The sequence below is a fragment of the Telopea speciosissima genome, chromosome 1 (genome assembly GCF_018873765.1).
Source record: "Telopea speciosissima isolate NSW1024214 ecotype Mountain lineage chromosome 1, Tspe_v1, whole genome shotgun sequence".
Lineage (NCBI taxonomy): Eukaryota > Viridiplantae > Streptophyta > Magnoliopsida > Proteales > Proteaceae > Telopea > Telopea speciosissima.
Genome location: NC_057916.1, coordinates 87,019,480 through 87,033,084, shown reverse-complemented (window position 1 = coordinate 87,033,084; position 13,605 = coordinate 87,019,480). Strand labels below are relative to the sequence as shown.

Below are 13,605 nucleotides of genomic sequence, written 5' to 3'. Positions count from 1 at the left end.
AGAGGGGTGTATTTATAGATCTAGGGGGTGTGTGCATCCCCAAATTGGTGTAGGGTTGCTGGAGTTAATCCGGATCGTCCAAATGGAGGGTCTTTGCATCGACGGTGGGGGTAAAGTCAAGGTAAGAGCCAATGAGGCTTGGGCAAGTGTTTGGTTGACTTAGGGAAGGTTTCTTGGGGTCTAAGGGAGCCAAGATTGAGATCCAATATGCCAAAAATAGGATAGGATGCGAAAGGAATTGCAATCGAAGTAAAATATGGCAAGATTGGGCTTCTTGGATTAGCACAACATCGACAGTGAAAAGGGGCCGAGTCGACATCGAATTGGGGTACAGTCGATATCGAGTGGCTGTCGATGAACAGGGCTCGACATCGAGGAAAATAGAGCGGTTGTCGGTTGCCATTTGCTGAATGTCGAAGGGAAATAGATCGGTTGTCGATTATATGTTTTGGACTTATACGGGTTTTGAAACATCTGATGTATGTATTCAAGTAATAATTCCTCAATTTATATAAGTATACTACCGGTTTGTTTTTTTTTTTTTTTCCGGTCCCGTTTGTTTTTTAAATCTACATGTTTAAAATTCATACTATTCATTTACGTTTTTTGCCATTCATTTTTTTTTTTTACCGTAATGTTTAGAATTTACGTCATTTAAAACCCTTACCTTCCATTCCCGTTTTTGCTAATTATGGTCACGTTGGATTGAAACCATGTTTTTTTTTTTTTTTTAAGAATTTCCATATCATCACATTGGCATGATGATATGATAATGTGGCAGTTGGAGAGTAAAGAATATGTGGAATGGCACATTGTATAGCCGTCCCACCCAAAGAAATTCTTTAAATCCCCAAACAAGGTGGAGGACCCAAATTATAAATTTTAGGATCAAACTTTTTAAATTCGTTGCCATTCCCGCGTCTTTCAAAATTTCCTCTCGGACACAAACAATGTCACTCCGATCTTTATTCGTACTCGCATTAATTGTCTTCTTCGCCCTGTTTCTGCAACTAAGAGCGTTGCAACTGCCTCAAGAACCTCAAAGTCTCTCATTCGATCTTTTTGAAGTTAATAATGCATCGCCATCGCCATCTCCCAATTCAACGACCTCGAATGCTTCTCTGGTTCCGGCACTATTTGTTATCGGAGATTCAACCGTCGATTGCGGCACGAACAACTATCTTGGGACTTTCGCTCGTGCTAATTTCTTACCGTATGGAAGGGATTTCGACACTCACAAGCCCACTGGGAGGTTCTGTAATGGAAGAATCCCTGTAGATTTTCTTGGTAGCCTTCAATCTTCTTGGTTTCCTTTTCTCTCTGTTTTTTTTTTTTAACTTACATCTCTTACTACTCTTGTAAGATTTTAGATTGAATTTTCATATTTTTTTTTTAATGTTTTTTCTTCATTTATTGATTGAATTCCAGAAATAGATCGATAAATTTTGATTGCAGGATTTGTATGTTTTTCCAAATAGTTCTGACACGGTATTTGTTTTTCTTGTTAATTTTGCTTAGCATTGCGTCTTGGTCTCCCATTTGTTCCTGCGTTCCTCGGGGAGAGTGGGACTGTTGAGGATATGATCCATGGAGTGAATTACGCTTCTGCAGGTGCGGGGATTATTTTCTCTAGCGGTTCAGAATTGGTTAGTCCACTAATTTCATTTTATTGTTAAAATCTTGCATTTTTAGCTACTGAGAATTATGTGGATTCAACAAAGTAAGCTTTCACCCAGTTGTTATCCTTTGTGTACTTATGATGTCTGCATCCTCGCTTGACTATCCCTTGTTTCACCATCATTCAAAAACTGAAATTCTTGATTCTTGATTACCTTAGGGTCAACATATCTCCCTGATGCAGCAGATTCAGCAAGCAACAGATACCTTCCAGCAATTCATATTAAACCTGGGCGAGAAGGCAGCAAATGCTATGATCTCTCAATCGGTCTTTTACTTTTCAATTGGAAGCAATGACTATATACATTATTATCTACCTAATGTATCTGAAGTGCAGTCCCATTACCTGCCCTGGAGTTTCAGCCAGTTCTTAGTATCAACAATAAAGCAAGAATTGAAGGTTTATTCTACATTTCCAATCTTTCAAAATTCAATTTAGTAATTGAGGATTGTTCTTCTGTAGAAAAAATCATTTATGGTCTTTTCTTGAATAAATTATGTCTGTACTTTTTGGATTAAAATGTCTGTTGTGGGGGATTAGCTTTGTTGACCTATATGTAGTAAAATTTTATTCTAATAATAGTGATTGTTATTGATGACAGAACTTGTACAATGCTAATGTCAGGAAGGTGGTGGTGATGGGACTAGCTCCAATTGGTTGTGCTCCTCACTATTTATATGAGTACAATAGCAAGAATGGAGATTGTGCTCAGGAGATTAATGATATGATAATGGAGTTCAACTTTGCAATGAGATATATGGTGAAGCAACTCAATCAAGATCTTGTTGATGCTAATATCACCTTCTGTGATGCATTTCAAGGTTCAATGGATATACTGGCAAACCACGAACGATATGGTAAGACCTCCTACAAGGTTATCTATCTCTCTTTATCATTATATTTTGTTATCATCAGATACATATATATCCAGCAAAAGTAATATTCATTAATGTTCATGGCCATTGTCTTTAAAACCTCATACAGGTTTTGAAGTCATAACTGATGCTTGTTGTGGGTCAGGGCAGTATAGAGCTCAGATGATATGCATTTCACCAGAAATGGCATGCAACAATGCATCTAAGCATGTTTGGTGGGACCAGTTTCATCCAACCGATGCAGTAAATGCCATCTTGGCAGACAATGTATGGTCTGGTTTGCACACAAACATGTGTTATCCCATGAATTTAGAGGAAATTGTAGTACCCAACATCAAATCAACTGATTAAGAAGCTTCAGAAATGGTTATTATACTCTGCATACCGCATAGCAATAGATATGTGAGTGAACATAAATACACTTGTAAGGATGTTCATCTTTTGTACAATTTCAGTTGTTGACATTATCAACTATAAGAGTAGCAACAATTTGAAGTATTATGTTAATGTTGCATATCTCTAGAATCTAGAACTGTAGAGTAGGCTTTTTGTCAGGAGTTTTTTTAATTGGATTATTTGAGTGAAGATGTACTTTTGCACCAAAGTTAGAAGAAGAATCAGATGGTACCTGTTCAAAAAAAAAATTAAATGTTGGTATGCATTGATTTTTTGGATCATTACATTGAAGAACCTAAAAATTTGTTCTTATTCTTCTTTACCACTGTCTCATTGCTCAACTTCCAAAACAGAACAGCTTGTGGGAAGTCTCTGGGATCCAAACCTGTCTTTCACCCCTAACATTCTAACAACTAACCATGGACTTGCACCCAAAAAATAAAAGAATAGAAACATTGACATCTTACCTACATTATATATATTTAAAAAAAAAAAAAACAGAGAGATTCTAGAAAGCAACTGCCGATATGAACAGGCAAGCAAAATCATGTCTACCCAGTTTAAGACTTTTGACTTATTCCTACACCATCTTGTAGAACCTGATAGGTAGAGAGCTGGTGATAGCATTGAATCGGAGGTGGAGGTGATGGTGAAACACACGGTTGGATGATTCTCCTTTGCGGGCTGACCTTAAAGGTTCTTCCTCCAAACCATCTCTTATTTCCATCCACTGAAAGTTCACAGGAGCCAAATTAGAGATGCAACCATAAAAAAAAAAAAGCTAATTTCTTCCACTATGTTTGGTGAGGCCTGCCATCTCACAAAGCGTTTAGAGCCATCTTGCATGTTTAGGCTGCACTTTCTGAATCTTTCGCTTCAGAGTTCATTATGAAGCTAGGAAATGCTAGTGTATATCTCTGAAGGTATACAAATGTATACGAGTATGGATTAATGTATGATTCTGCTAAAATTGTCCTGTGTCTTCAACACATTGCAGTCATCACATCAGGACAAATTAAGCTCATATAAAGCTTTTACTTCACTCGTAGTAACTATCAATGAGGGAAAAAGTGTAACAAATTCTACACCCTAGATTTTAATTCTACAATACCATTTTAGAGTGCTATCTCCATACATGTCAACAAGGCTAATCCCCATAACAAGCATTTTGATCCAAAAAGTATAGAATTAGTTTATTCAAGAAAATACCATAAATAAAATTTTCTAAACAAGAACAATCCTCAATTACTACATTTAATTTTGAAAGACTGGAAATGCAGAATAAACCTTCAGTTCCAATTCTAGATGGAACCTATCAAAAAAAAAAACCTTCAGTTCCTGCTTTATTGTTGATGTTAAGAACTGGCTGAAACTCCAAGGCAGGTAGAGGGACTACACTCTGAATGATAATGTATATAGTCATTGTTCCAATTGAAAGGTAAAAGGCCGATTGAGAGATTATAGCATTTGTTGCTGTCTCACCTAGGTTTAATATGAACTGCTGGAAGTTATCAGTTGCTTGTTGAATCTGCTCCATAAATGAGATATGTTTACTATGAGGCAATCAACAACCAAGAATTTCATTGTAAGATTATTTTTAATATAATGGGTTCCTATTTAACAAGGAAAGGAAGAGAAAGATGGTTATATAAGGTAATGGAATGCAAACAACCGTTAGTTCGGTTGATCGGTGACATGCTAGTTGAGTGCATCGCCCTTAGGAGGTCAAGGGATTGACTTCTCTATGGTTGCATTATTGGGCAATTTGGCCCCTTTGTTTGGTAGTTGTAGATTCACCCCTTCCCACTCCCCACCACCCTCCTCCTTGGTAATGGTAGTTGTTTGATCTTTATCCTCTCAATTACACTGCCTGTACTTGAAGTCAAGTACATCTAACAGAGGAGGCAGAAATGACTATCCTACCCCCTGCCCGAACACACTGCCCAAGGTGAGGTTCACATGGGGTCCACCTCCCTCTATTAGATGTACTTGACGTCAAGTACGGGCAGTGTAATTGAAAGGATAAAAATTCTGTCTTGTAGTTGGTAGCCAAAGTCCCATTGGGATCAGTTAATTAAATCCGGTTTGACATTGTCAATCATCAAAATTGAAATCAAAACTGAGAGAAGGTTCTGGGTTTTGAAACACTTGTTATGAATTCGATTCAATTTTAAAACAGGATCGTTTCAATTCTAAATTGATATCCATAGATTTTATTATGTTCTGGAAGGTGCGAAGGATCTTAGACCGTTCTAAGCAGGTCTAGGAGTCAAATCCCACCTGCACCCATCTTCTAATCCTCCAACCACATTCTTAAAGGAAAAATGGATTCAACTATAATCATCCGGTAAATGACACTTTTAAGATGCTACAGCTACGTATTGAAGTGTGGGATGGCATAAGTTCCATCACACAACATATCATGATGAGACGGTTGATATCAACTCCATCAACATCTTTTTTTAATTTCTATTTGATACGTTGAAAAAGAATGGACAAAGTTTTTCTCCACCCATAGAGGACGGATCACCCACCATCCTAGGGTTCAAAAACCCCTCCAAAGTTTTAGTATGTTTCAAAAGACCCTCCCGATACCCATTCCCACCCTCTCCCGCCCATTCACAGTGGGTGGAGGGAAACTCGATCCAAGAAAATTTGTTAGATATCAAGAATAAATTTAACGTCAAGAGTTTCTTTTCTATCACGAGGGCTTTGCAGAAGATGGTTTTCTCATCAGACGGTGAATTTCTTCGCAGCCATTAGAAAGTAACCAAACATACCCTAAGGCCTGATTTGGTATGATATCCATTTCAATTTCATAGGATAATTATTTCAAAAATTGTTTAGTTCAATTTTTCAGTAAACTAGAAATCAAATACAAAAGAAATTTTGAAATAGCCGACAACTTGTTTAAATTTTGATATTGAAATTGATTTCACTTCTGCTTTTTAACAAAGACATTGTTATTTTGAGAGCAAAACAGTAACTTCATGTTAAAAATAAAACATCACGTCTTTCTTCTCCTGATTGTCTCCCACCACCCCCACCACCCTAGGTCTGCCCCATCCCTGCCACCACCACCCTCTCCCAAAGAAATATAGAGAAAATTGAACTATCAAATAGATTTTTTATTCCTTAAATATTTCAGATTGATGCAACCAAAACAATGTCTATTTTTTGACCAACAGTCTATTTGTTGACTATTTCTTGAAATCAATCCAAATTTGAAATAGAAATCTTACCGAATCTAGCCTAAGAGAAGGTCCTGCAGGTAAGATTCTAGAAATGAGACAGGACTCTAGCTTTACCTTCAGAATTCTGATGCAACCATATCGGACTCAAAAAAGATTACACATTTGTACACATTGATTTATCATTCATTACATTAAATGGGCTTATTAGTCTTCAAAGAGTCACAAGAAACATAAAAACTTGTTCTTATACTTCTTTTGCCACAGTCTCATTGCCAGGGTTTTAAGAATCAGCCGGACTTCCTGATCTGGGTCGGTGATCTTGCACGGAAACACCCTATATGCCTGAAATATGCCAGTTCCAAAGCTGATCCAGATCCTAATTCAGGGTTTTTAAACCCTGCTCATTGCAAAACTTCAAAAACAGAACACAGCTTGTGTCTTAAAAAAAGTATCTGGGAGTAGGACCACAATCCTGGGATCAAACCCTATCTTCACCCCTAACACATTAACAACCAACCATGAATATCTTACCCAACAAAAAATAAACACAGGAGATTCTAGAATGGAACTGCTGTATGAACAAGCAAGCAAAACCATGTCTACCCAGTATAATACTTCGATTTATTCCTGCACCATCTTGTAGAACCTGATGTGTAGAGAGCTGGAAATAGCATAGAGAAGGTGGTGGTGGTGGTGGTGAAACACAGTTGGATGACTCTCCTTTGCAGGCTGATTCCTCCATAACATCTCTTATTTCCATACTATGAAGGTTCCCAGGAGCCAAATTAGAGATGCAACCTTAAAAAAGCTAATTTCTTCCACTACGTTTGGAGCTCAAGGAGCCTGCCACCTCACAAAGCGTTGAAGCCATCTTGCACATTTAGTCTGTACTGTCTGAATCTTCTACTTCAGAGTTCATTATGAAGCTGGGAAATGCTAAAGTTATATCCCTGAAGATGGCACCCAAAGTTAAAAAAGAACAAATAAATGTGTGCAAGTATGGATAAATTCATGAACAGCTACAATTGTCCTATGTCTTAAATAACATCAAAGTTAAAAAAGAACAAATAAATGTGTGCAAGTATGGATAAATTCATGAACAGCTACAATTGTCCTATGTCTTAAATAACATTAAAATCACAATTGATTAATTAAGAGTATCAATTAGGTGGTCACTTCTTGGATAACCAACATTAGGGCAGTTTTAGCTGTCAGATCAGAGCTTCTGAGCTTCAGATCTTTTTTGTCACACCCTTTGCTTTCCTTCAATTGTCCGAAAGAAAAGCTTGAACCATGACAACTAGGGTTGTAATTAGGTGGTCCCAGAACTTCCTCAATGCTACCTAAATGCATTTTGAAACAATGTGGAACAGACTCACGCCATTAATTATTGCCACGTAGCAGTTCAGATGGGCCCCAATTTGGTGCACAAGTTATCTACAGTATCATATATCAATGGTCAAAATTTCAGACCAATCTCATATTCCCATGCGTTTTTATAGAGGTTTAAAATAAAGTTTGAGAAATGAGAAAGTCTAGAAAGTGAACATGAATAAAACAGCAACCCTTTCAAAAATTAAGGGAAAAGCCTAAACAAGCTGGGCTCATACAATTGAGATGAGCCACCAAATTTGGCAAGTAGCCTATCAAGGGAGTTTCATATCTGTCTAACAATCAGGCTTGCCAAATCATGTCCACGTAACTGAAAATTAACAAGTGACATGGAAGGGGTTCGAGCATGGTGGAAACTAAGGGCCTCTTTGGTATCATTTTTCATTTTCATTTTCATTTTCTGACAATTTTTCATTTTTTCATGTATTTGGTATCACTTTTGAAACTTGTTTTTATTTAAAATAAATGAAAACACCCCCAAAATGATAATAGACTCAAGAGTCTATTATGGATTATGGCCAAAATCTGTTTTTCCTTCATTTTTTCGCTCAAGTAATCAAGCTTAATGAGCATGTGCTCACAAGTCCCAAATACAAGGGGTAAAATAAACATTTGCTTTAATTTTTAGAAAGTCAAGCCCCCTCCTCCTCTTCTTCTTTTTTTCTTCATGCAACGGGCTTCACCGATCTACTATGCAACCTGCGATTTACTCGACGGAGTAGTTGTTTTTGAGTTCGCCCCGGTCTGAGCAGTTAGCTCTAAGAGACAGTAAAGGAATCATGGAGGAAGGAAGAGTCATCTTCTTCCTTGCGTCGATAACCCATGGCGGAAAACCAGAATTATTGCAAGAGAGAAATCTCTCTCAATACTGACCCAATCAACCTGAGAATTGGGATTAGATAGCTACTGTAATGCTCTATCAAATCTGACCAATAAGCACCTAATTTAACACCAAGATAGTGAAAGAATTTAATAAGAAATAGAGGCAGGCGGAAGTTCTCTAGGCAGCCCTGGTTGCATGTCTAATTCTAGTAACAGATGAAGACCCTGGTGTTAAGGATGGAGGTTTTGGCTCGCCCAAAGAACGGAAACATGTGCCCAAAATCTCAAGCCAAACAGATGAAGAATGCGGAGTCAGAAGTTCATTCAGTTCTGTTGTATGTTATTGCAAACAGAAAAACAGAGGAAAACGACTGTTAGTATGCAAGATAGAGGAAGAGAGAATCAGAAGGATGAGAGGGTCTTGCTAGAAGTGGGAGAAGAAGAGATGAGAAAGAGAGGGAGAGAAAATATCAGAACGGGATGGGTTAATCCATCAAGGTTGCACCATGTATACCCATTCTCCTCTGTTTCTGGTTTTTCTTTGCAGTCCTTCCAGTTGGGTTTGGTTGATTTATGGTTCTGCATTTTCGGATTTAGAAAGAAGACCTGTTAAGGTGCTTTTCTCAGTCATCAAGCATTCCTATTATAAATGCTCTGTTGGTCACATTTCAAGGACTTGAAGAGTTCTTTCCTCTACTGCAGATCATTGGAGAAGATGGAGAAGTAGCTAAAGAGATTAAAGAGTTCTAGACACGATCCAAACAAACCAGAAGGAGAAAAACGCAGCATCGATCTTCCAATCTTCAAAGGTTTCGGTCAATGATAGCAGAGATTGAAGAGTTCTGGATTTGATCCCTTTATTTCACCGATCTGATCCTCATTCCTCACTTCTCTCATTTTTCTAATCCTAATTTCAATGATGAATTTCTATGACTTGGGCCCATTTGTTCAAAAATGTTATAAAATTTATTTACACATAGGTAGTTACCAAACTTATTTTTCATTCTACAATCTATTATGTTTAGTAGTTACCAAACAGATTTTCATTTTTGAATAAAATGGTTTTTAGTAATGATTTTTTTTTTAAATAGGCCAAAATGAAAATGAAAAAGATACCAAAGAGAGCCTAAGATGGCCAACTATTTAGTATAGATAAATGAACCTGTTGGTCATGCATATGGCAATGCAGTGTAGGAAAAACAGCTTTCTATTAGAAAATACGACCAATGAAATCTAGCATGTGCACCAAACCAGTAAAGATGACAAGACTCAGGACCCACTTTAAGTATGGTAGAGTCATATTCTTTAATAAAGCAGGATTCCGTGCAACAAATTCTTTCCACTCTTCTTGATCGATCCTCCCATCACCTTTTGAATCAGCGTCGCTGAATGTCTGCAAAAGAGAGAAGATAAATGAACTGATAGAACAGATGGAAAAAAAACACAGAGTGTGCAGTTCATCAGAAGCACTCCTTACCTTATCGACAATTGTTTCAACAAAATCATCTGAAAGAATCAGATCAGACTCATGTAAAAGAGCTAATACCATCTCCTTAAGCTGTCACATCATACAAAAAGAGGAATACCATACATAATTATTGAACTATAAAAGCAGCAAAATTCACAGAGGGGTCAGCTGAAATTGGAACAAATCCAATATGCTCCAATATGCTTTCATCGACAACAAATACTAACAAAGAGGGGAGCAAAAATGATGGTATTTACCTCCTCACGCTCAATGTAGCCAGTGTGCCTTAGATCGTACAATCTAAATGCAACTGTTACAAAATTTTCCACAAGTGTGTTAACTACAAATGTTATCAGTGAAATCCAATAACATTGAATAATATCTGAATTCTGAAGGACTGGATTTTATATTTATAGCAACATATTTTCTTACAAGCAATTTTGTCTGCCTCCGGAGCATTTGGGTGGAAGACACCTAACGACCGAACAAATTCTCCAAATTCAATAACGCCATTGCGCTTGAGATCAAACAAATCAAATATCTGCAAGAGGATGCCATGATAAGTGTAACTATAGAAATGGATACCCATGATATCGCATTGCAGTCATCACATCAGGACAAATGGGGCAACCAATTCATGGTTTTTGTTACGTCCAGTATTGTGATAACAGTACAACAATGAAAAACATTATCTTTCAACATAATCAATGATGTTTCAAAAAGCCAGAAAATCTACGGAGATCAACTACTAAGCATACACCTATGATAGTGGATTATGAAATATTTATATGCCACATGCATCATCTGTATTCTCCATCTACAACCAACTCCAGATGAAATGAGTAGAGAAATAGCTCTTTGAATAAGTATACTGGTAGGGGAGGATGTCCAATAAAACCCCATAAACCCTACCCTAGATTGTGAGGGAAAAGGGAAAGATAGTTTCCAAAAAAACTCAAGATTTGTAATTCTATCTTAAGATAACCACCTGGTCCATTTAAGAAGGTTAAAACAGTCATTATACAAGAGCCATCTTGAGTACGACAACCGTTGTGTCCAGAGTATAGACACCAACAGTAACAAAACCCATCATAGTTGCCATATCTTTACCCGCCCATGCTCTCTATCTCTCAGAGCTTACAACATATCTGGGCATGTCAAGGTCAATTACCCATTTAACCAATCCGATTGCTGTCCCTAGAAGGGACAGCTTTAATTTGATTCAAGTCCAATACCAAAAAATCAACACCCCGTTAGGCGCCCAAGTTGAACCAAAACTCCAAACTCAGTGAAACTTCCATGACAGCTGATTCATATTTGCAGCACACAAATAAAATGAAAGAACTATGAGAATGAAAAGCAAATCGGCTGGCAGTACACACCCTGTCTGCAAATAGGTTCCGTTTGCTACTGTTTCTAAAGAGAGCAAGCTGCAATTCTTCCTGCATGTAAGGATAAAAAACAAATCAGTCATCAAAGCAAGATGTACATGCCAAAAACCAACCGAGTCGTCAAATCTTACCTGTTTTGGATAATAATACAAAAATTCAAAATATAAATGCCAAAAACCAACCAAGTCGTCAAAACTTACCTGTTTTGGATAGTTATACAAAAATTCAAAATTCGGACCTTAGTGAGATTACCTTGTGGATAAGCCCATCGTTGGTTATTGAACCACTTAGTTTCTTGAATAGCTCATATAAAGCCTCAACTTCACTCACAGTGACTGTCCAGAAGTAAAAAAGTGTTTTAGATCCCACGTCAACATCACAAAATTGAAATTGATTATAGATTGCACACAATTACAAAAATAGAAATTGTCAATATAAGTAACATAATACATGACAATCTACAACCTAGATTTTAATCCTACAAAACAATTTTAGAGTCCAATCTCGTGAAAATTTTAAGGGCATCTAGAAGAGGAATAATGAGTTCAAGATGTGAAAATGTCAACCTCATCCTGGGCCTACGCTTGCCTCAGACAACAGGCATGTTATCAGGATTAGAACCAGCTAGTCAACGATCCACTAGGATTATCTCCTACGCCAAGCCCACTTTGCTTACTCCAACCATCCTTTGAGGTATAAAAAATTATTAATTAACATCCAGAAACTAATCAAAAGGATCAACTGGTCAACTCAGTTGTTGGCCTTCAAAACACATCAAACGACGTGTGCAACCTATCTGTATGTTATTTGTATAATAAAGATGTTAAACATGCATATTGACTGAGACAATATTTCTCCATGTAGAAGAAAACTAAAAATTTTAGATGTTTAAATCCTCGTATTAATTTTAAACAGCATAAAATTCTTGGGGGCACAAGCTTCAGCATTGGGAATGAGTGGATAAGACATACAATTGCAAAATTTGGAATAAAAGAGAGTGATCTATGTGCTCAAAAGGTTTTTCATACTCACATGGTGTTTCAGCAGCAAGAACTGTAGGCTCTTCATATCCAGGCGTTTTTCTAGAGTGCTTCGAGCTGTAGCAGCCCATGAAAGCAAGCACAATTCCAATATCAGACCGCTGAAAAAGTGCCCCTTATACTAGTGGGATTCTTTTTGCTATTTTACCTGTCAATGTCCATTGGAAGAAAATATTCAATAGCATATTGAATCAGTAAGCTTTCAAAATTATAGAAAAAATCAGCTTCTCATAACATATATACATTCTGTATGAGATGTTACTTGGAGGAACATGGGCCATACACATGACTCAGCAATACAACAATCTTATGGTGCTACTACCCATCCTGGCTGGGAGAAGGTTTGGGGGCAGGGGGGGAACCAAAGATGACTAGACAAAGTAACACCCATGAGTGAGTTCATAAATGGGACAAAATTAGAGTACCATGCTTTTATGTTTACGTCCCATCCAATATATGATTATATGGTGGGCTGCCTGTGCTTGGAGAAATGAAAATAGTTCAACTTTCAACCTGAGACTCCGAGAGCTTTTAATCCCCATGAGTGAGTTCATAAATGGGACAAAATTAGAGTACCATGCTTTTATGTTTACGTCCCATCCAATATATAGTGGGCTGACTGTGCTTGGAGAAATGAAAATAGTTCAACTTTCAACCTGAGACTCCGAGAGCTTTTAATCCCTAGTTGAGACAACCATTGTACTGCCTTTTAAATTATCATGAACATTCAATTAATTGGGGGAACACGTACAAGCTTTGTTACACCATGTCATTTTAGAAATTGGTCAGTGGTACGAAGGGTTATTAGTTTTAAAACCAAACCGAACAGCACCAAAAAAATCCAGCAAAGAAACTGGACATAGACAGCCACAAAGATCTGGTCTACCAATCCACCAGGGAAAAGGGCAGGTAAGGTTGGAAATTCTTGTTTTGAATCTTTTGATTTCAGCAGTATAAGCTAACCCGAGAATGCATTAAAACCAAATCATTAGAAAGATCCATCCCATATTTAGGGGGCTTGTCACTACAATAAACGATTCCATTTTTTGAAGTGTGGGATTTAAGGTCAGAAGAACATAACTTATACCCTGCATCCCCCTCCCCAAACAAACATGTTCCTTCCTCAGTCTTTTTGGGTGTGTTTAATATCACTTCTCCGGAGTGGTTCCGAGGGAGTTCTGATTGTTTTTTTTTCAGAGTGATTCAGACTGAAAATTGATGTGAACCCGAGTTCATTATGGGTAGATATGGGCCCATAAAAGTGATCAAGATCTAATTAAGAAGAAACAGTGCAATCTTGTATTTAAATTAAAGTTCAGGACCCAATTTTAAAGAATGGCGGCAATTTT

At 37.3% G+C, this 13,605-nt stretch overlaps 2 protein-coding genes across 4 annotated transcripts; one reads left to right on the top strand and one right to left on the bottom strand.

Annotated features, from left to right (window-relative positions):
- The first annotated feature begins 950 nt into the window (after positions 1–950).
- On the top strand, positions 951–2,916 carry LOC122656412 (GDSL esterase/lipase At5g08460-like). Its single transcript, XM_043850916.1, has 5 exons — positions 951–1,287; positions 1,519–1,646; positions 1,838–2,077; positions 2,280–2,535; positions 2,663–2,916. The coding sequence occupies exons 1-5, from the start codon at positions 951–953 to the stop codon at positions 2,902–2,904; spliced, it is 1,203 nt and encodes a 400-aa protein (XP_043706851.1). The 3' UTR covers positions 2,905–2,916.
- Positions 2,917–3,439: 523 nt separating this feature from the next.
- On the bottom strand, positions 3,440–12,426 carry LOC122651702 (calcineurin B-like protein 7). 3 transcript variants are annotated; one of them, XR_006331494.1, is made up of 9 exons: positions 12,249–12,426; positions 11,469–11,551; positions 11,208–11,267; positions 10,258–10,366; positions 10,083–10,135; positions 9,835–9,915; positions 9,638–9,750; positions 3,774–3,866; positions 3,440–3,713 (listed from the first exon to the last, which is right to left on the bottom strand). XR_006331494.1 is itself a non-coding variant. In XM_043845207.1 (8 exons), the coding sequence occupies exons 1-8, from the start codon at positions 12,325–12,327 to the stop codon at positions 3,854–3,856; spliced, it is 591 nt and encodes a 196-aa protein (XP_043701142.1). In that variant the 5' UTR covers positions 12,328–12,426; the 3' UTR covers positions 3,765–3,853. The 3 variants fall into 3 exon arrangements, 2 of the variants coding, with proteins under 2 accessions (XP_043701142.1, XP_043701150.1); XM_043845207.1 differs by lacking the exon at positions 3,440–3,713 and having other exon boundaries at positions 3,765–3,866; XM_043845215.1 differs by lacking the exons at positions 3,440–3,713; positions 3,774–3,866 and adding an exon at positions 6,703–7,093 and having other exon boundaries at positions 12,249–12,370.
- Positions 12,427–13,605: the final 1,179 nt, after the last annotated feature.